General features: G+C 46.0%; 1 protein-coding gene across 1 annotated transcript in view; it reads right to left on the minus strand.

Annotated features, from left to right (window-relative positions):
* The window catches only part of LOC119092341 (uncharacterized), a 56,913-nt gene that overhangs the window by 13,684 nt on the left and 20,085 nt on the right, over positions 1–23,144 (minus strand). The window contains exons 2-5 of the mRNA XM_037215306.1: positions 22,760–22,882; positions 19,668–19,838; positions 19,034–19,178; positions 4,890–5,014 (exon numbers count right to left, since the gene is read on the minus strand). Coding sequence (XP_037071201.1) covers positions 4,890–5,014; positions 19,034–19,178; positions 19,668–19,838; positions 22,760–22,874 — 556 coding nt within the window. The 5' untranslated portion in view covers positions 22,875–22,882. The remainder of the gene's footprint in view (positions 1–4,889; positions 5,015–19,033; positions 19,179–19,667; positions 19,839–22,759; positions 22,883–23,144) is intronic.

The following is a 23,144-nucleotide window of genomic DNA, read 5'->3' on the forward strand; positions in this document are numbered from 1 at the left end:
TCCTGCATCTGTCAGGGGCCGAGAGCCTAGTGGGGCGTTCTATGTTAACAAGAGTATTCGAGTCGGCCAGGCGAATATTTGCTCAGCAGGACCGGCGACAGGATCCCGAAAGACAGAGGATCTCTTGCGACGATCGAGCCCTCTGGCAATGAGAGGAAACATGAGAACTTATGATGAGTGTTCACATTGAAGCAATGGAAGGGTCCTTTGGCAGTCAGGGTCCCCATTACCGAACGGTGGGTCCTCCAACCCAATTCCAGCGTGGGTCCGTTAACCTGAACCGGAGTCTATGTGCCAGTTATCAGACCACTTGCGGCAACCAGAGATGTTGATGCGTCAGTGAGGATTATTGCGTCGATCCGGGCCAATTGTGCGGGTTAGGGAGGGGACCAATGCGATATAATGTATCCCTCTAAGAGCATCTGGATCAGCCAGGGGATCCCGCCCCGTGTCGCCAGAATGGCACCCGGAAGACACGCTGCAATGGAATGGAACGGACTTTCAGCCCTGGACCGTGAACAGCATGTGCCCCCAGGTGCTCTACTCAAACGGGTTCCTCGCTCGGAAATAAGGAGTCCCATTAGTGTTGAATAGGATGGATCAACATTTATTCAAAAGCAAACAAGGCCATCCCATGTTTGCCTGAGAACATTCATTCTTTTGCAAAATCTATTAATGAAACAAACGACATCAAAAGGCTTGATCCTGTGCGCCCGAAATCTCCGGAGCAAGGACAGCAATATACTGGATTACAGTTTCCGCAAAACAGAACAGCGTTGGCTACTGCAAGTGTCACCAGGCGTCGGGCGCCGTGCGCCCAAGAACGACCGTTGTGAAATAATTGTTATATTTTTCGAAATCCCATCGTACCGTTTTGAGATTGGAGTGGGTGCATCTTTTTTTACAACTTTGAGGATACCCTCTGGGCAGATTAACGGTCACAGCAACACGAACAATAAAGTTCTACCTTTACTCTTCCAGCGTCACCATTAGGTTCCATCACCACTTTGCGGTGTTGTGAAGGCCAATTCGTTTTTATCACCACTAAAAATTTCACCGGCAAAATATAAGCCTGGAATTCCTTCTACGAGTACGATTGGATATCTAATAGCGTTCAAAGTTACTTTTTAAAAAGGTCATCATTTTCGTCTACTTGTTGGCCACGACTTAGTGCCAGCCGCGGGGCCGATGGCGCGTGGGCCATGGAGACTGCATTAAGTAGTGACGAGGTTTTTATTAAGATTGGCGAGCGCGCATGTCCAAAACTGCGTCACTTCAGCATTTATTGATTCTGACTGAATATTGAGCATTTCCAGAGAAGCATCACTTGGCCATGTTAGCAAAAACTGTTGAACCATTACGATCTACCCCCTTCATGCGCGGGTCCCTAACATCTCCGTACCACCCAGATAAAAATTTTGACGAAGCTCCTCAGTTATATCGGTTTAGAAAGAGTCCACTGGATCAACGATAGGTGAAGAGTGCTGGCGACATATTTCATGCAATAGTTCAAGGCATGATTTCTTCAGTTGATTGACTATAAAACTCAAGAAGAATTTACCTCGCGGTAGCTCCTCGCTTCTTTTCTAGTTATAAAAGGTAAAATTGAAAAAATCAGGGCCAAGCGTATCCTTATTCACAAATTAGTCATACGCAGAAATTTTTCTGTGGGGAGGGGGATTCTTCAATCAGCGAGCGCAATGAAAAAGTTTACCAAGCAATTCCACTTTCTGGGAAATTACTGGCTTTAACGAACACTGCACGGCGATCCATGGGTGACGCGGGCGACAGGCGGCAACCAACAATCCGTCTAACACCGTTATATTAACGGGTCCCTGGATCATCAACATGCATAAAACATCTTTATTAAATACGCGCCCGGATGGCCGGCAGGATACCCTTCGTTCGGGTGGGGTTCAGTTTGACCCCCATGAGATCTCGGGAACTAGGGATGCTAGCGATATCAAATTTACAGGGTGTGTTGACCTGTACGTAAAATCACTTAGGTCAAATTTTAATGTTACCACATCATAATTTTTGGATCAAATAAGGTCGAGCGAGGTCAATTTTTAGGTTGGTCTCCAAAGTGCCCACAGAACCTAGATAACTGTTTCTAAGCAAAAGTTCACAAGCTCATTTAAGGTCAGTGACCTCTTTGACCTTTTGAAGGTCATGGTGACCAAAATCATACAAGACTGCTCTGAGTTTTGCCTTTGAATAAGCGACAAAGATTACGCTAGGGAGTATGCTCCTAAAAACAACATTTCAACTTGGGTTATCTTCGGTCAATGGCCTGTTTTCCCTCCAGAAATTCCATGGAAGATGTGTAATGCGGTTCCTGCGATCAATAAATTAGAAATGAGCGCTAGAAACTATCCCTTACAGTAAGCGCTAGAGTAATAAAACAGAGTGGTCTTCACCTTGGTCTGGCCTTCATACCTGACCTTAGCAACGTAATTTGCTCATTCAATATTTGCGTTGCCTAAGAAATCATCTCATAGATGTATGGTTTCGTCTAACACTCCGTTGTAGCATCAGATTGAGCGCTCCTCGCTGAAATCATAGCCTGACTTTGACCTGCCATAGGCCAGCGACCTTACAAGGTACATCTAAATTGTCTGATATCAAACGATCCATCATTCAATTGTCTACAGCTATGCAAAAGTTGGCGTGGCTACGCCTCGTCTTTCCGAAACCATTTTGGAAAAACCTTTGGGGCCCAATTTGACCCCCACCCGAGCGCGTGTTAAATTCTGTGCCAGTGCGGAGCATGGTATCGCACAAAAGGGCGCGTTAAGCAACGCGTTTGATTTCCAGGATCATTTTACTTTGGCCTGGCTTACTAGAGGAAGTCGTTGACCTAGCAACATGTAACATGTTTCTAATCGCAAGGTGTTGTTGAAACCCATCCACTACTTCTTTACTTGAGACCCTATCTCTCTGAGTTTGGAAACAGCAGAGGAATGGCATAGACCTCTCATTTTTATCTATCACTTCTCGTTATGAAAAGCGGCTAATAAATTGCAATGGTGCAGTGCTCCGCATCCCAGGGCCAGTGCTTCCCAGCCTTGCGTCGAATACGCTGTCTCTCCTGTGCCCGACACACGGCCGCTCTAGTGCCGAACGTGCGCCCACCCTAGTGCTGGCCACGTGGCCTCTCCTGTGCCGGACATGTCTTAAATGAAAATCATGGTTAATGCCACACTGCAAACGTGCAATTTCGGAGGGACGCTATTTTTACCGAGTGAATCAATTGCATTATGGTTTGAACACTTGTCACAAGATGACATGTCCGGTTTGCGAATGGACAACGAAGTATAATTTCATGCCAAAATGGATTTTACATACAATGAAATCGACTACAGTTTCCGTAAAAGCGAAAGGCGTTGGCTGCTGCAGATAACATCAGGCGGCGGGCACCGGGCGCGCGCAAATGACCGTCGTGAAATAATGGTCCAAAAAGTGTTTTGAAATCATTCGTACCTTTCAAGTATTAGGCGGAGGGGGAAAATTTCTAAAATGTATGTAATATGGAGGCTGCTATGTGAATACATTAACAGCTCCAGCAACACGCAACATAAATACTTAATTTTACTCTTCTGGTTTCACAACCAGATGCCAGCACCAAAACGCGGTGCTGTATATGGCAATATGTTCCTTCTATGAATCTTAAAATTGCACAGGCAAATTACCTGCCAATATTGTCTTCTGAACGCACGAACTGATGTTCTAAAGCGTTTAAAGGGACTTTTTCAGGCGTGCCATCATTTTCGTCCCGTTGTCCGCCGCCTAGTGTTAACCGCGGCCGCCGCTAGCCTATTGTCCGTCGCAGCGCGGTCTTACGGAGGCCACAGCGCCGGGCGCCTGCTTTTTGTTTCTAAGGCTTTTGACGCGCATGTGCAAAACTGCTACAATATTTCTTAAGTTCTAGATTCTGACTGTTGGTTGAACATCCCGAGAAGAAAATGGGATGGACGTGCTAGTACAAATTGCTCACTCCATTTTGATCTATAGTGAACCTTCATGGTGACCTCAATATCTCTACACAACCACATACAAATCTGGCAAGCCTTTGAGTTCTATCGGTTTGAAAAGTCCACTAACCATTGCATCTTGAAAAGTGTGGGCGGTTTATTACATGCCGTCACTTGACGCCCTCTTCCTTCAGCTTACTGGCTTCAGAATACAAACAGAATTGCGCCTTCAGGTAGTTCCTCTGTCTTCTGTTTTTCATTTTTTTCAAACTTTCTTTTTTAAGGTATTTAACTCCCCAGTTAAAGAACTTAAAAATGAAAACAAACAAGGAAATCGGCTCCGTCAAAATGAAGTGTGCCAAAGCCAGTCATCTTAATGGGAGACCTAGCTTCATGAGGGGTTCCTTATCAACTATTCCTCCTCCCTACCAAGTGCTGGCTGCGCTCCTGGCGCACACGGCAGATTCCATGCTGTTTAATTATCCACAGAGATATTTGTGCCATCCCTGTCCCTTACTCATTTACAATGGCGTAATAATGCACACCGACCACCTCATCTCGTATTGTAACACAAGGTACGTTCGGCGCACATTCTAACTTTGTCCTCTTTCTTGACAAATTTCCAACCAACAGATTATTTAAATTAGCTTTCACAGCTCACAGAAACTGAATTTGCACCGAATAATGACGGGTATGAGCGCATGCTGGAAACTTACTATTAGTCGAAACAACAAGGGTTTTTTACTCAACGATTTGAGATGCGGGGGCAGCAGCATAAACATGGCGCGGGCAACTCACTTGACAGCTGTCCAAATCACCACTATACTTTTGCCACGAAAAGCTTTTACAGCTTTGTAATGTCGACATTGCAGTTGTTTATCCGTGTAATAAATTTCCCCAGCCACTCTTACTTACATATGCACGGATTGTTGTGCACGGTCTTGAATATTTTCTCGCAGTTCTCTTCGTGTAAGTTTGGGCAGATGCAACCGAATACAGGAGTTAGTTTCAGCTGATTCCAGGCATCCGCGCATGCTGAGCTGAAAATCAGGGCACGTGACTATAAAGCACTGGACATTCAACAGGTAGACATCAGAGACATAAATACTCCATGATAAAATAAAGGTAATGAATATGATCGCAGCAAACACGAAGGTTGTATAAAGAGCAGGATTGCAGTTGAAACTAATATATATATATATATATATATATATATATATATATATATATATATATATATATATATATATATATATATATATATATGTATGTATGTATATTGCCAAGGCGTGCACAGGTATCGTTGATACGCCATCAACAGTAACGATCAGGTACTCCTGAGCCGTGTGTCACTGGGCAGTAATGACAAGACCACGGCCTGACTAGAGGCACACCGCTGCCACAGACCGCCGTGCCATTCAGTCGGCCTCGGCGGCTGCTGTCTGTCGTAGCTGGCTCAGTTCGGTGGCGTCCCATCAGCTGTGGCGCGTGCCCGGCTCCGGCCGCCGCTCACGTGACCGCCGACGGGAGGCCGCGCCCGTCACAGACGTTCGTCACAACGACGGCCCGCGTGACGACGCGACGGAAAACGTCCGTCACAACGTCCATCACGACGCTCGTGTAGCGTGCACTCGACTTGCTCTGTCCGGACGCCCCGGGCGTTACACCATCGAGTGGCTCGCGGGGTGGCACGAGTAAAATGCGCCTATGACATATATATATATATATATATATATATATATATATATATATATATATATATATATATATGGGGGTTGTGGCGTGGGCGTGGTTAAGGTAACATCGCAGCCATGTGGGACTGCGATGTTACCATAGGGACATGTGGCGTGGTTAAGGTAACATCGCAGCCCGCTAGAACATCATGCATGACTGCTTGGCACCAACATGCCCTCAACACCCATGTACCATTAAACATGCAGGCGATCAGCGTAAGCACGCGCTGGTTTGTATGTCCTAACAGCTATGGACAATCTATATGATTGCAATGCAATGAGTTGTAATGCTTCAGTAAGATATGAAACGCATAGGTAGACGTAGAGTGACAGTTTCTAATTGAGGGTTCATATCACTGTGCATGTTCATGCAACGACAGTATGTATGCTTCGCGTTTTACGTTGCATGCTTTGCGACTTTGTTACTTCCCTGTCCAGCGTCTAGACGAGAATTTGTGTCATTCGTGTTCAAAGTTTCACCAGATGGAGCCACCTGTAGGTAAAATGATACCCTGTTGAAGACTTCTTGGGTATGCAAGCAAACAAAGTGGTATTCTTCCCTGGTGGAATTTGTAGCATACGGATTTTAAGGCGCATTTTTGTTTTCCTTGCTCATAAGAAATCAAAGGCACGAGAACAAGTTACATGGCATTCGTGACAAATGGCATTGCAAGCAGTGATCGGCCCCGTCAAAAGCAGTAGCTGGCTCTGTCAAAAGCAGCCATTGGCCCCGTCGGAAGCAGTGGTCGGCCCCGTCAAAAGCAGCAGCTGGCTCTGTTAAAAGCAGCGATTGGCCCCGTCAAAAGCAGTGGCTGGCCCCGTCAAAAGCAGCAGTGTACTTGACACATCTATATAACACCATTTAGAGCCAGTGACCTTTCTGTGTAACAGGCATACCAACTAATGCAACAAATGCGGCAGGCGTGTGGGTGCTAACAGAAAGCTTTTTAAAAGGATTAGCTCATTTGAATGTCAAAAAGTAGGAGCCTGGAGTCTTCAAAACAAACGTGGGTTGTGTGAGAGACAGAGCCCCGGTCAGGATCCAGCAGTCAGCCGGGGTGGTCAAGGGTCACTGGAAGTCATTGTTGCGACGTTCAATAGCGGGTCGCCGCTCCCAGCTGCCAGCTACAGGTGACACCATGCAAAGCGAAAATATGTCGAGCACTGCTGATAGAAGCTCTGAAGTACAAAAAAAATCATGAATTACATTGACCTTTACACGGCGAGCGCTTTTCTGAGGCTTGCTATATTAAGAATGCTTAATGAAGTTGCTGAGATAGTAGTGCTATTTATGTAGTTCCATGTCTGCCTTTCGGATGGTAGGAATCCCCAGAGGAACCTGGCTGTTTCTAAAAGCAGTGAGGCTACAGCCAAGCAGAACACATCGGATAGCCCGCATAAGGCTGCAGAGGAGTGACGTCACTGAACGTCCGTGAACGTGACCATTGATGGGTCAGACTGCTTTGACGGCAGGAAATGTGGCATTCTGTAGAACTCGACAATGATTCATGCACCACCACATCTCCCAGTGGATGTGACCGGTCAGTTCATATCAGGTCAAGCAAGTCAAACCTTGTGTGTCTGGGCCTCCTTGCGCTATCTCGAGAAATAAGCCCACGCGATAACGAAACGAACTGTCCTGGATAGCGTTGGTCAAACTGGGCTTAGCATATCATATGCACTTTACCTATATTAACGTGGGGAGACCCAGCCTCAGTGAACTTTGCGGTATCCTGATATATTGTTGGCACAATGACATAAATACAAGAAAGTCTTTCACGGCAAGGGCTATTTTCCACGACAATGACCTAAGATGTTGAGCGCATTTGCGAGGAAAATGATGCATATAAGACATTACGAATAGCCTTATTCCTCGTAGAATAACCAGGAGAATGGACAGATAGGCGTTTTGACTACATGCCTTTATCGAAACGAATACTAATCGTAAATTCCATGGCAACCGTCCATTCTTTTAGGGTGCCAAGGATCATAGTTTCGTAATTCTTGTTTGCAGAAAGTCAGGCGAATTCCACCGTTTTTACGGCAATACCCGCAAAAAGACCTGCTGGCTTTATTTACGCATGCTCTGCGGGCGTGAGGGCTCAAAATTGATAGCTTGATGTGTACCGCACGCGGTGCCAGACCTTGCACATCGCTTGTTCTCAGACAATTTACACCAAAACGTCACAACTCACAGCCAGGAGGTAGCGGTTTCCACCTGTATGAAAGGCCCTTTAACGGTGGCATAATTAGAAGGAGTCGTAATTTAATATAAATCTGAAATGCTCGAAAAGCCAATGGACAGGAGCGAAGCTCGTGGAATGCTGTGCGGTGCATCAAAATGGCCGGTAATTTTCAGTCGGGCAGCGTTTTTGTTCTGCAATCTGGTACATATTGGTCATTTTATGTTTACGGTACTTGAAAATCTAGTGCCAGGGGACCAAATTTGTAGCATCAGAATTGAGAAGGCGCACGCAGTAACGAAGCAAAGGCGCTTATGTAGCAAAAATTCAGGAGACATTTTGACAGCTCTGACGACAAACGATGGGTTTCGCTCCCGTTTATCTTGGTTTTGTGCATTTCAAAAAAACATTCAAGTACGCCCCTGTCTAATAATGCCAACGTGGCAGGAGCTAATGAATCTTTCGGTTTGCTTGCAATCCCCTCACAGGACAAAGTAACCTTGCAAACCCACTTACAGCTAGCGTACCCTGATGCACCCCATCAAACATCGCTTCGTCTGCGTAAGGTCATTCATTTCTCGTGAGTGACCTTGAAGCTAAGATTATATTGAGCTGTGATAGATAATTATTATCACATTTGCAAGCTTTCCTTCAAAAATAGGCATGTATGCGTCATTTGTTCACATTAAAGGGAGTGTTCCGCATTTGAATCGGGTTTTGAACTGAAACAGCCATCTTGAAGATCATTTGGTGTAGTTCATAGCCCAATCATGATTTATTAATTAGTCCACAGCACAATTTCGCGCTACCTAGCTCAGATGCATTAAATTACAATGTTTTCGTGCATATGTGAGCCTTTGTGCTGCGAGTCACAAGTTGGTCACGCGAGTTTGCATATGCAATCGGCCTCAGGCATCCGTGTGATGATTGCTCCGAAACTATTACAAATTTATTTTTCGCGCACTACTAGACGAATTATCTTTGATCTCAACAGCTGTCATTAGGCGCAGTAAGTGCCTTAGATAATGAAAGCAAAAATTGTTATGTTGGAATGAGCCACCACGCGTTTACTGTGTTCTGCATTTAATATATGAACCAGGTGCACAGCACATATACTTTATGTGTTCATCGACATCCACCGTGTGTCGCTCTGGGGTCCACATTGCCAAACAGGGGTCCGTTGTTGGTCACCAACACCCAACAATCAGCTATGTGTCGGTTTGGGCACTGGGGGCTCGTTTTCCAAGCAGGGACACGACCGGGGGTCGTAACTTACACTTTTCGGTGCTCATAAAACAATGAGCCTCCCCCCCCCCTCCGTGTCGGTCAGGCCCATAGTGCCTAATGGGGCATACTGTGTTGACAAGAGTCAGCACAGTATGCCGGAATACATTTAATGCACAGGGACAAAAATGGCCGCCCAAAGGTCAGAGGGCCCGTAGGGATGGACGGGTCCTCTGATTATGAAATTAGATATGAAAACTTACGATGAATTGGCCTACAATGGGACAATGAAGGCATCGTATGTCATGCAGAGGCCCGAATACCGAAGAGGCCTGATCCCTATTTTAGCGAGGGGTCCTATGCCTCCGGGCCGTCAGAACGGTCGTCGGCATGTATCCCGGGCTTGGACAGAACAGCTCTTCAGTCCTTGACCTGGGTACGCAATGTGCCCATTACTCTCTAGTTTATTGATCCACGGGGCCCCCGCCTGGGATAGGTAAACGATCCACCCTATTGAACCTTAAGTGTTCAATAGGGTAGATCTTGTGGCACTTGTGGATCTTGCGGAACTGGTTTTGACATGACTAACATACGCTTGACCGCTTGTTTGCCCATCATTTCTGGAAAGGACAAGTGAAAAATGATTTGATATAACGTCGAGCATGCGCGCTCGCAATCGTTAGAAGAAACACCGATGTTCGGCGTTGCAGTTTCCATCAAACCTTACGGCGATGGCCACTGCAGCTAACACCACGCTGCGGGCGCTGGGCGCGAGAAAGCAATCATGTGTTGTGAAACGATGTTTCCGAAAGCCCTTTAAATTGATTCGTATCGTTAAAAGGTCATGCTAAAGCGTTTATTTCGCCGGTATAAGTTTCAGGTTTTTTATTTGAACGGATGAGCAGTTGCGCAAGCAACAGTATTAGCGTTTCAACCATTACCTTAGTGCATCAAGGGTTCAAGATGTTACAAATACCACTCCGTTTCCATTATCAGTTTGAAAATTGCACCTGTGAAATATGTGGCTCAAAATGCCCCCCAAACGCGCGGATTAATTTCACAAAGCCTTCAAAGGTAACGCTGCCCTAATACGCGGTCGTTCTCGTCCGCCCGCTGGCCGCCACCTCTCAAAATTCACGGGGCCGACGGCGCGCATCGATGTTCTTGCTTCTCGAGTTGCGAGTGCGCATGCTTAAAACGGTGTTTGTGTCATTGATTTCCTTAATAATTTCTGACGAACGGTTGAATATCCCCAGGTGGACATGGTTTGCCCATTTCGAAACAAACTTTTCATCCCATTTGGTTTAGAAACAGCCCATTGAACAGTTGTAAAACGAGAATTATCAACCGTTTATTTGATGCAGTCATCTAGCACTTCCGAAGAAAGCACTGAATGACTGCATAGTACTAAATACTAAATGTGAAATGATTGCAACGAGCAAACTGGGCTTCCTCGAAATCAACTGGGCCAAATCCCGTGAACCTTTTTTAAGGCGAGGGGCTTTCACCAGCAGGGGAGCCTTCGTCACCCCGGTGCCCCTCACCCCTTGCCAAGGCTCTGGCCGCACTCCTGGGAGTGCGGCCAGGGATCCCATGACTGTGGCCCATGCAACACAACAAAGACATCGTGTGGCACAACAATGCATATAATGCGTCATGTGGCGTAGAAACATCGACAGTTTAGACAACGTGTCTTCTTAAATTGCTTTCGAAATTTTCTAAAACTAGAGACCGAGGATTGCGCTCCGGACAAATCGATTGAGGACACCTTTCCATTTTGGAGAATGAAAGGGCCTAAACATAAAGTCTAAACATAAAGATATTGAGCTTGCCATGGGCATTTCAGCCAAAACAAGTCTAATCTTAGCAAAAGTCCCTCCCACACTCGTCCTTGGCATTTGTGAAACCGTCACAATTTGATATGCAGCTCCGGCTACTCAAGAGACATACACTTAAGAAGCCATTGTGCTAAATATGTTCAACGTTGCACATGACACGCCTTCGCCAATTATCCCGACAAACAATTTTGTAGGGGATCTTACACATTTGAAGATGTTGAGGCAAACTTCAGATGTGATGGAAAAGCCCAGTTGCAACTATTGGCATACCTTGTAGAAAAGACTGCCCTACAAAATGCACTTAACCTATCAATACGCCCCTCGATATGTCATCGCTTGATTACGCCACGGAACATTTTTATGCTATCAGAGTTGCTGCCAGGCTGGCCATTTCAGCATTGCATTGTCGTGGATAAGCTGACTTATTTGGGGTACTTAAGCTTAGCGCCAGGCGTCTTATTAATTTAGGCGTGCGTCATAAGCCTGACGATTGTTGTGTGCGCGTGTTTTGGCCCTTTCTTGTGATCAAACTTCTATATTTCACTTGCATACTCCTGCTCGATTACGGCGTTATGCTTAAGTCTTTTTCGATTCCCAGCCTGATATCCGCCATAACTAGTAGGACTGCCCAGTAGGACTAATTATGGGTTACAAAACGCGGTACGAGTCCGAGAGCTGCAATTGATGCGTTCAGCTGGCTGAACGCCGATTGCCCTCCGTTGATGCGGCCATCTGTGCTGATATATTCCACACACGAAAATGTCAATGGTCAAGTTTGTCTTTACCTTGAACACAGAAAGGCAGCTGAGGAGGAGGAATTCGCCTGACTTCTATGTGACAAACATCTCGGGGTGATCTCAAAATCGGCGACGCGAAATATTCTGCACAAGTTCCCGGGCGCCAAGCTTAGCAACATTTGAGCATTTGAATTCTTACGAAGGCATCACTATGAACAGCATGGAGTGGTCTTGAGACTGGTTATCTCAGTTCAAATTCACATTTCAATGTGGAGCCGTCCCTTTAATTTTTCTCATCCGATAACAGCACACCATCACCGACCTCTCCTCAGCCATGAGATATGTATTCACTCCGTTCAGCGCAGCTTTGTAGGAACTGCTGGATGACCACGAGTGATAGTCGCAGAATTTCGCTTCCCACTGAAGCCATTGCTCGCGTACCGCGTGCTTTGACCACTACTCGCTTCATTTGATTGTATACTTTTAGTGTGTACCCCTTTTATACCGCACCTTTTTGTACACAATTCGAAACATGACCATGACCTGAAACCGTAAAAGCCACCATGCGTATGGTTTCCTATATCCTGCTACGGTACGATCGCGGCGGTGGGACCGGGTTGTCCACATTGCACATGGCGGACAGCGCAGTCGCCATGTGCGGAACATGGGGGACCGCACGTGGGGTGACATGGTGCTGCTCATCACGCCAATGGAGAGCAGTTACCCCGTGCGGTGCTGTTGCGGCTCGGCCTGCAGCAGCATGTCAGGCTGCGGATTGTCGTGTGATCACCCGCTAGAGGGCTGCAGACAGGTCAACATGGCGGAGACGTGGGGCTGTTTCAAGGGCGGAGCTTGAAAAACGGCAGGCATTTGATGATCATTTGATGGTTCACGACAGGCATTTGATGGTCAGCCGCGGGTCTGACTGGCCGTGACTGTTCGCCTCCTCGCAGCCAGCTTCGCAACGACGTGTACGCCGACGTCATTAGGCTCAGAGTACCTTGATACCGCTGTTGGAAAACGGAGGTCTGATTAGAATGGACATTACAGGCCCATTTCAATTATTTCAACCGCTTCAAGACTGTTGGCGATGGTGCTACTAAGCGAAATTTTGGGTTCGCTTCCCCTCATGGTTGGTCAATCAAATAGGGCCGGCAACGGGGAATGACTCAAGCATACATCATGGATCTCGAGACCATCCAAGTCAAGGCAAGTCAGACGCAGGTCGCCGGTGTTCGGGGCCAGATTAGATGCCAGGGAGTGCTTGGATTGTATCTTGCGCCACAGTCTCTTCTTCCGACTGGCTGAACTATTGAGTGGTCTCTCGTGGCATTTGCTGGTAACTTGGTATCGCCACTTAAGAACGCGCGTGATCTTTGGTGGTCTTAGAGCGGGAAAGTTCAGCATCCTCCGCGATACGAGGCAGAGAACCAGTTTGTCCCCAATCCAAGCAGCATTATTCCTGCATTGTGATATTGTGACGCATACGTTCTGGAAAAAAAACGGATGGAACGGGATACAAAGCTGAGCTGCCAGTTGCCAGCCGCCACGGTCTGTCACGCTTCAGCTGTCTGGTACACCAGCTACTTGTTGACACCCCAGAAATGCTAGGCATCTCTTTTTATGCTTGATCTAATTTAGTAGAAATTCGACAGTCCCATGAATAGAAAATAACATGGAGAGGAATATTGCGATGAAGCTGTGAAGCCAGATTGGCCATGTGTTCGCGAAAACAAATATTTGTCACAACAGGGTGGGACGTTACACTGCCGTATCGTCACACGAACTGCGGTCGCAAATGCCACGCCCAGGAATTTGACGAGCCAGTATATAACAGATGCCTACGATGCCGCTCAGAAGTTGGTACGATTGTGCACCCGTACTGGAAGTGCCCAGTTGCAGTAACTTTTCGCAAAGCATGCATGGGTTGCTTGGTGCCGCGGGACGCGAACACGATGGATGGTACCTGGAGCGGGAGGTCGTGATAAGTGTGAGAAGAGGTGATTTAGTTTGACATTTGATAATCGCGACCAAATACATCACCGTAGGAGGCGCTTCACCCAGATGAACGGGTTCGGCTGCTCCAATTTGACGTCAGGTCATGGGCCCTGGTTAGGTACTTCGACATGCCGCTACAAGACACAATGTGAAAATATGTCAGGCGATACGTAGTGCTCGAGACCTAGCTTTTATTTCGACTAGTACCACGGGTGTGTCTAACTTTTGTCAGCACCTTTTCTACTGCCACTCCTCCCCTCCCCCCCCCCCCTTGCAATTCCTACTCTGCATAGCAACTGGGGCGCTGCCTGTAAGTCAGAAAGCCAGCGACTGGTCAACAGACAGGGCAGGGAATGTGCCGGAAGAAGAATGTACGCACAGAATGTGCCGGAAGAGCAGCTCAGGGCTCTTGGAAGTACATCTATGGCAAAAGTGGGGAGAGGATGTCAGAAACAATACCGCTATGGGAAGTGTTCAATATTTCGATGGGATTTCAAACTGAAATAGCTACATTGAAGATCATTCGGTGCATTTCACAGCCCTGTCTTTCTTATGACCTAAAAACTTCTAGTTTTTGAACTAAATGCCCCAACGATGTGCACACCACTTCGTGCCTATTATTTCAGGGTCACGCAGGCATCCATGATACCATAACAACGTAATAGAAATACTGCCATTCCATTAGCCATAAGAGTATTATTGTCCAGTCTTTCATATCTGGCATTCGAGAGCACTTCTTCCATATAAAATGGACGTCAATTACCCATCAATCAATGTTGCTCAAGATATGATGACGTACCCAACCAATGACGTATTAAGAAGCACATTTAATGAACAAAAAAGTGTTGTCTAGAGCAGTGTTTTCCACTTAAAATGATATGAATAGTTAAAGGTGAGATCATTTCATCATATCTTATGCTTCCTTCAATATCTTCAACTGTGGAATATTCCCTTTAACTTGCAACTTCCTTTTGGAACAACATCCTACCTCATCAAAAGCGCGAGTACTGTCCAAGACAACTTCATTGGGTAAAGAGAATGTGCTGAGAAAACCTATGAGCGGGGCATTGAGCGAAGCAGCGTCCCACGCTGCTGACGTTTCACGCCACGCGGGGGCAAATGACCGCCAAGGGACGGCCAAGAAGGCTACAAGCAGGCCAGATGAAGCGGTCAGAGAGCGGCAAGCGGACAAAGCCACCAGCCTCGAAGGCAGTCTCGAAGACCGCGTCCGAGCTCATCAGTGCGGAGCAAGCCGCCATGAGAGGAAAAATTCAGGTCAGGTGGCGTCCCAGGACATCCGAAAGCACTCGCCGTTCGAGTGCCCATCCCGTTCTCAGTCTGACCTTGACCGCGGCACGGTGCGGAGCTCCCCTCCAGGCGCTACGTTTGCGTGGAGCTACCTTCAGTGACAGGGTGAAAAACATTTAGCAGAAGCTAAGTTCTGACACACAGGTGCATATCTAACAGATTTATTGTTCATACCAAAAATAATGAGGTGTTCCTCATTGTGCCCGGCATTTATCAGAAGAAATGGTCCACATTTGAATAATTTCAGGCAAACATCAGGTATGATCAAATAGGCTCACTGTTGGTACTGGTTTGCCTTAAAAAGCTAAAAGACGGCTGTAGATAACATCATTTTACTTTTCAGTAACTTTGTTCCTCGGCATGCCATCGTTTCATTGCGTCTGAAATGTCCTTATGACGTCAAAGCTGCTACCAGACTGGCTGTGTCAGAATTGCCACTGAGTCGGTCGGGCCAACTCACTCACTTATGGTAGTTCAACTTGCCGTGAGGTGGCGATGTTTTCTGGGGCGTGTTTGCGAACGGAATATCGACAATGCTCGTCTTTTAGCCCTATATCTTGGTGCTGTTGCATATTTGTCCGCTATTGTACATTGTTTACTTGCATTCATATAATCAGTTTTGGAGCTATTCTGAAGTTAGTCCAATCCCAGTCCTGTTTCCGTCACCACTCGTACCACTATCCTAATGCCTGTATTATGCAGCCCAGTACGTAATTCGTGTTGGAGCTGTGTACTAAGCGTGTAGTATTGGTTTAGGGCCAAGTGAAGTTCGTTGATGCCAGGGATCGAGTTAGTGACGCCAGACACGAATAACTTGGTGACCATGTTTTGAGGGCCTTGAGCATTATATGGCAAATGCGGTGATATCATTTGCTTGACGCTTTTATCGTGTCATGCATGTCTAGGTGACCTTGAAACAGTCTGTGCGAGAAGGTCTGTCCAACCTCGTGACGTGAAGCTCAGAAAAAGGAGTTGTAAGTCTTTAAAAGGCAGGGTTTCTGGACTGAATGTTCTTCAAAATGGCTGTTTCAGCTCGAAACCACATCCAAATGTGGAATACTCCGTTTATCATGTTGCTAACCCATGTTTTTGCTCGGGTTCCAATGTGATGCGAATACTGATACAACTCGGGATATGATCGTTAAATGGGCAGCACTCTGACTAAATGATGTCACAAATCAGTCACCTTAACTACTCGAGAAGAGTTGGCCATTCAGGTTTTTAAAGGGAACGTTATGCACATATCGAGGGGCTGATATCTAAGGCAAATAAGCATTATTTTGATGTTGCCATGTTGTCGGGAATAAGCCAAACACACAATCTGGATGAACAAATAGCAACCAAGCGGGTACATGAGGCCAAAGACGACCATGTATGCAGGCTCTTCATGCCCATGATGTCTACCGACACCGGTAGCTTAGCGGATAGAGGATGCGGATTTTTGACTGTCAGAGCAGAAGTGGTTACGTAGAAAGATCGACCTCATTCAGGAGCAGGGGCAGTCAGTCGGAGAGGTTCTCAAAAACAGGAACAGTGCCCACACGACGTTGTGGAAAGTACGACTTGGTGAAGACGTTCCAAGGATCTTGTAAAGACGTTTGCGAAAGATATCGTGTTCAGTAGAGCTGATATAGGGATCCAGACCATGAAATCCCTGGGTGGTTGGCATTGGGGAGGCAATCTATCTTCAGGGGCAAGGGCGCTGCCTGAGCATGACTAAGGATGAAAAACAACTTTGGCCCTCAGGGCAACGATGCATCAGATATGCGCTGTTGGCATGCTACGCGCTAGGTGAAACTGGCATAAACGGTCGGAGTAACTTTCATAAAAAGAAACAGTGCCCACAAGACGTTGTGGAAGGTGCAAATCAGCGAAGCTTTCAAAGCGATCTCGTAAAGACGTTTTCGAAAGATGGGGTGCTTGGTGAAGCTGGCATAAGGATAGCGATGAAGTCTCTAGACGTTGACATTGCGAAGGCAGACTCTCCTTAACTGCAGGGACGCTGTCTGAACGATAACTAAGACCGAGAGCGAGAGCCATGTGAGAGATGAAAATGAGATTCAAGGCAAGAGCGTCTTGCTACACGCCATTGCCCCTTAGTCCGAATGGCACCGAATGCCTCGTGTGAAGCGGTCTGCCATGTTTAGAAAAGTAGAACGTAATATTGCAAACGCGGGTTCACGGTTCCACGAATATCCCACTCTGGCGGTATAGTAGTCAACATCACCCTGTTCTCCACCCGGACCCTGTGTGCCACTGAAGTATATCAGAGGGGCAAAGCTGTCGGCCTAAGTTGGTTATGGTTACGACGAATGAATGTAGCGTTATGGTGAAAGTCGAAACCACCGCGAGGAATAAAATGGAAGTCGGTTAATTATAAGGGCACGTGCGTGCAAAAACAGCTCACTACAAGTGAATGATGGACGAATCATGATTACAGCTCCAATCAACTCATGTTTGAAGCCGAAAACATAGAGGTGGGGCGGTAGGTGGGGTGCTCTGTAGGGCGTATCGTACTCCAACAAGTGTTAGACGGCTGTAGTAGCGAAAACCACGCCACGAATTACTACCAATATTGTTACGTCCATAATTTTAATTTCAGCTTCGACACTGAATAGTGAAGCTGCTTATATGTTTTACAAAATTTGGCAAGCCTCACACTTGCATATAGCTCTGAAAGGAGCACAGTGGCGGCACGCTAATGGGTGAAGTTGTGTTGCAAGACGTCAGGCTGCAAAAGCAAATCGGGCGCCACTGTCATTAATAGGAAAGACGGGATGAAGAAAGCAACTGAACGTCGCCGTCGGCCTCGTGGATTACTAAAACAGCGGAAGCCAACTTATAATATGTGTTGTAAAGTGTTCCAAAAGTATTTTACGGCTGAGAAAACCAAAGTCGCACCCTAGAACTGCCTTCATTGTTCTGACAAGGCACAAGAGCCCAAAAAAGGTCTTTGAAATCGTTGCAAAAGTTGCGGAATATCGCACAAGTTTAATGTGGCTAAACAGATTAAAGGAAGGCTCTAGGATTACTTCCATTGGTCTCACAAGCCACAAGAGCTCCCCTCAGCTCCCCCTTCCAGGGGGGGGGGGGGGAGTGCAGAGGGGAACTCTTGTTGGACAGCTCTTGTGCCTTGTGAGAACAATGGAAGTAATCCTGGAGCCTTACTTAAATATGTTTAGCCACAATAAACTTGCACGATATTCCGCAACTTGTGCAGAGATTTCGAAGACCTTTCTGAGCTGCCCCCTCCCCTTCCCCCTCCAGGTAGGATTTCTTTTGAACAATCGCGAAGCTGCAGACGTTGCATGGTGCAAACACATCCCGCCACAAATATTGTGACCAATGCATTGTGCAATAAATCGAGACGAAGCCAAAAAGTTGTTGAGTTTTGCTATCAACAAGCTGTAAAACAGTCTTATGATAAAAGTTAAAAGCTGACACTGTTACTAGTAAAAGCTAACACCGTTGCTATCAACTAACCCTGTTAAAAGTAATAGCCAACACTGTTGCTTTTTAGTGATGGCTTTGTATTTTATTAACATGACTGAACTGAGCCAAAAGTTGGCCTCATCGCCGGTCCACATTCCAGAATATCTTCATGGTGTGACCCAATCGTGTGCAATATTGAACGGTGGACACCATAGTTACATGCAGTCAATGTTTTTTTTTCCAGCAAAGATCTGAGCTCGCAACTCGCGTATTTTGTCAGCAGGGGCTTCAAAGTTGAAGATCCAATGTCGTTGAAGGTTTACGTCCCGGTAGTGCGGTGGCATGCGCAAGTGGTCATTACCAGGCATAGCATCCAGTAGGGATGTAGCCGGGAGATAGCACCCCAGCAGCAGAGCAGGAAAAATGCCAATTCGTATTTCGCGGCGAACAACTCCACATGCATTGCGCAAGGCCGTGTCGTGGTGTCGGAAGGTGCGATGCAAGTTATGTTACTGAATGGTCAGAAGTTTCCATGAAAAGAATGGCTCACACCTGCCGTCTACCGTGCGGGGGTGTGGGACGCATGAGCAGCCGGACTTCGCCCACCTGTTTGACATGTGGCACGTGTCTCCTTCGAAGCGGCACGCGTTGACGTAGTTCTCGTACATGTATGAACATTTGGACCGCTGTAGACAGGCTCCGAGTGCGTACCCGCACGTCGGCAGTGCGTGTATCGGGAACGGGTCCTTGTCTGTAAAGTTGTGACGCATTCAGTTGCAGACAGTTACTGTTTGTACTGGTGAGGAAGTATAGGCCATAGGACTGTAAATCACAAAACAGTCAGTGATCTGGTACCGCGTGAGTTCACTCCTACGTGGACATGTACTTGCAAGTGAGCAGCAGATAGAGCTAGAGTAAAATATCGCTAACGTTAGCATTTGTCTAGCTAAAAGTTTTCATATGCCGAGTGGATAAAAAATTACGCGCTTTCTTTAGTGGAAAGTAATAGATGTTCCAACTACACATAAACATTACGCAGTGAAGTAGTTTCAGCAGTTGTATGATGTCAGGAAATCGAACAGTTGGCTCCTCATGTTTCAAAGATATCTGATCATGAAAGAAGGGCGTGCTCCTTCTATCTAGGCATTACCTTTGCATTTCCGCACATGACGTCGATGAACAACTGGCATTTACGGCCATTCTCTTACAATAAAGCCTGCAAATGTTAAACACACATTACCTTTGAGCTTGACGCTGAAGCAGGGGTGGTCGAACACCAGGTTCCTGTACTTGTTGCACTCTGGATCCAAGCGAGGTTCCTTACACAGACAGGTGGGCTGGAAGAACTGAAACGCCACCAGTGTTCTGAGAGCTGCTCGACACTTGGTGACTGTCACCGTCGAGCAGGACACTGAAACACGGCGCAGTTGTGTGAACACAGCCCGATGATCCTGAAAAACATAACATGTGTTACGCTTTTACCTCGCTGCCTTCCCTCAAACAATAAAGACAGCCACACATGCGGCCGCGGCACGAAAGACCTGAGATCATTTTGCAAACTAAAATATAAGTTAATAGTCGTTTTCATAAAGCATTATGGTGCGAGCTTTTCAAAACTTTCCTAGAAATTTGCAGCGTTTGCGTTCTAACTACACACCTTTTATCAATAACTTTCGGTTAGAACTATTTCGCAGAGATTTAAAAACATGTTTATAAAGACGCACAAGTTGCTTAAATTACGTTTAGCTGGACATCAGCAAGATCATGTTTTTATGGGCAGGTATAATGTCAGGTCGCTTCCTACCGAAACTTTTCAAATCTTATTGAAAACATTCGGTGGCATCTCCGACGCGGACACGACAAAATAAACTCCTATATCCTTGCAGCGTTCCTGCTCACAGGTATGCAGTACTTGCAGTGGTTGCCTAACTACTTACAAAGCCTGCTTACAGTATTCACAGAGCTTACAGGTATTATGTTTCTTAACATGATGTGAGATAAATGGTCCTTGAATAAAATAATTTTGGAAGCCCACCTTGTTCCACACAGCACCGACGAAAACAACAATGGATATGTCGGCATCCAACGCCTCGGCTTGCTGATTTCCAGGCAGCTTAAAAGTTGGGTGAACTAAAAGCATGGGCTGAAGAAATGTCTGTAAAGGGACTCACTTAACATAGCAACTTATTCTTCATACGAGACATGTTGTTAACCTGTTGCATCAAAGCTATCTTCCTTTTGCCATAATGTTTAGTATACACTTAAACTTAATAAAAAAGTTTCCACAACTTAAAAAAGAACATTTAGTGCATTAATTCGTCGTCCAGATGACTAAAATGAAGCATTTGTCCTTATCTTTTTTTAGCGTGTCCCGACAAGAAGATTGTAGCCTTTATCAAAATTTAAGCCTTGCGGGCTAGTACAAACCACACTGGGCTGCACAAACTAATCCGACCGCCGTCATTCTTTACGCCTCCTCAACTCATCTTTCTGAAATGGATATTCGACATCGGACGGGGACACCCACCCGGTTCTGTGCGCATTGGTAGACAGGTCAAATATCGATAAAACCAACAAAGGAACGTCAACCTTTGAAGTTCTACCGATAATTCAGCCTCACAAATTCGAAGTAATTAAGCGCTCGTCTGCAATCTGAACATGCGCTCGGGAAGGGGTCAATTTGATCTCCCGCTGAGCGTTTTCCAACAGGATTTCTGAAGGGCGCGGCTACGCCACGCCCAATTTTGCATAGCAATGAATAATTAGATAGTGGACCTTGTAGGTTCCAAGAAAGGAGGAACCTTTTGAGGTCGCTGAGCTATGACAGGTCAAAGTGTGGATTTCAGCGAAGGGCATTTCGAGGAAATCGTTCAATGTGAAGCAGCAGCGGAGTGTTAAACGAAGCTATGCATGTCCGATATAGCTTTTAAACAGTAAATCAATTGAACTATAATGGCAGCATATTCCATTGACCTAGTGTCAGGCATGAAAGTCAGACCGAGGTCAAACCAGCATACTTTTTGCACGACAACTTGGTTGACGGGGTAGTTTCTGGTTCTCATTTCGAACTTATTGATGACAGAGACCACAGCAGGCATGTTTCGGGGACGCTTTGAAGATCAAAGTAGGTCACTGACCTAAGACGACCTTAATTGAACACCACTGCTCTTTTTTGTAGATGACAGGCATCTAGCTTCACAGCTGCTGCATTAGGTCTGTGGACACTTGAGACGCCAATATGGGGTTTGACCTTTTTAACATTCTTGACCCCAAGATCGTGACCTAGGAGTCTAAAATTTTGAAAAAGTGAGTTCACATACAGGTCAACCCACCCTGCAAATTTGGTTTCTATAGCTATCTCTGTTTTTAGGATCTTAGGAAAGGGGGTCAAATTGACCGTTTCCCGAGCGAAAGGTGTTCAAGCGGCCACCCAGGCGCGTGTTAATGAAACGCAATGGGTTCAGATTTCTTAGGCTCACAAGCTAAAAAGCGCATCCCGCTTAGAGCGGTTTTCCAAGTCTTCGGATGCAAATGTGCATTTAAGGTTGCGAGAGCAAACCATTTCGTAACAGAAGTGAGCAGTATGGCTGGCGGGGCGTTTGAAACCATTCTAACAGAAAGGTATGCACCGGGACTGGTATCTAACAAAGTGTAGTAATTGCGCATCTGCGAACATTCTGGTAGCTAGTCAAGCTATCTGCTGTGCTGTATAAGCGAGTGCTTACCACGTGGTCCAATTTGGCGTGCGGTTGAATACATATTTATATGGGAGATTTAACTGTCTTTTTCAACACCTATTTATGCACCGGATTATTTTTCTAACCATTCTTAACATAACTTCTGATGACTAAGATAATACTAGATCGACTACATATAATCATAATTTCAACACTATTTTTCAAGTGATGATACAAAATGATGCCTTTTCGCATATACATTCAGCTTTATGACGCTTATTGCAAAGTTTTTCGGTTTTATGACACATGTGAAGTGTTTATTATACGTATGTTTAATAATAACCATATTTTTTGCATTTCTATGTTCTAAGAAGGCATGTTCACATTGTTTCGTATTGCTTTAAAGACACGTAAAAAATACCATGGAGCAAAACCTTAAAGCAGAAACCGCACCCCGGAAGAAGTGTGCAGAATATACTCGAGCCCTTATCTTTGGAACATTTTATCTGTGTAAAGCGTCTTTTCGTCAGAATGGTGCAATAATACGCTATGATTTTGAAACCCTAGTAAGCAACCTAAAAGCCATGCCTTAATCACTGGTTAATTTATTTGGCGATAACTTCATTAAGCTATTCGATCAAACGATCATACTTACCTAGCTCTTGACCGCAGAGTCTGGGTATCATAGAGGTGATGGACTGGCAGGCCCTGTCCTTCTCACACAGCTGTCTGGCCAGCTTGCAGTTGATCGTGGGCGGCGTTGTTTTCATAATGAGGCCTGCGAAATCCAGATGTTAGTTGTTAATTACGCCGGCCTGTTCGCCAACTCCCTGTTGTACCATGACGATTAAGGTGATTTAGGGGTTTTCAAACAACTCTTCGGCGGGCGCATATCACTTTGAGATACCACCAACACAAGCAGAGGCGTTCACAGGTTAGGATGTCTTAGATCAATTTACCCGCTTCTGTAGGGCTGTGCCCATACCCACCCGCTCCACATTGATTAGTTGGTTGTATCCAGCCGTTGCCCATCCGCTTGT

The sequence above is a fragment of the Pollicipes pollicipes genome, unplaced genomic scaffold (assembly GCF_011947565.3).
Source record: "Pollicipes pollicipes isolate AB1234 unplaced genomic scaffold, Ppol_2.1 Scaffold_3447;HRSCAF=4054_pilon_pilon_pilon, whole genome shotgun sequence".
Taxonomy (NCBI): domain Eukaryota; kingdom Metazoa; phylum Arthropoda; class Thecostraca; order Pollicipedomorpha; family Pollicipedidae; genus Pollicipes; species Pollicipes pollicipes.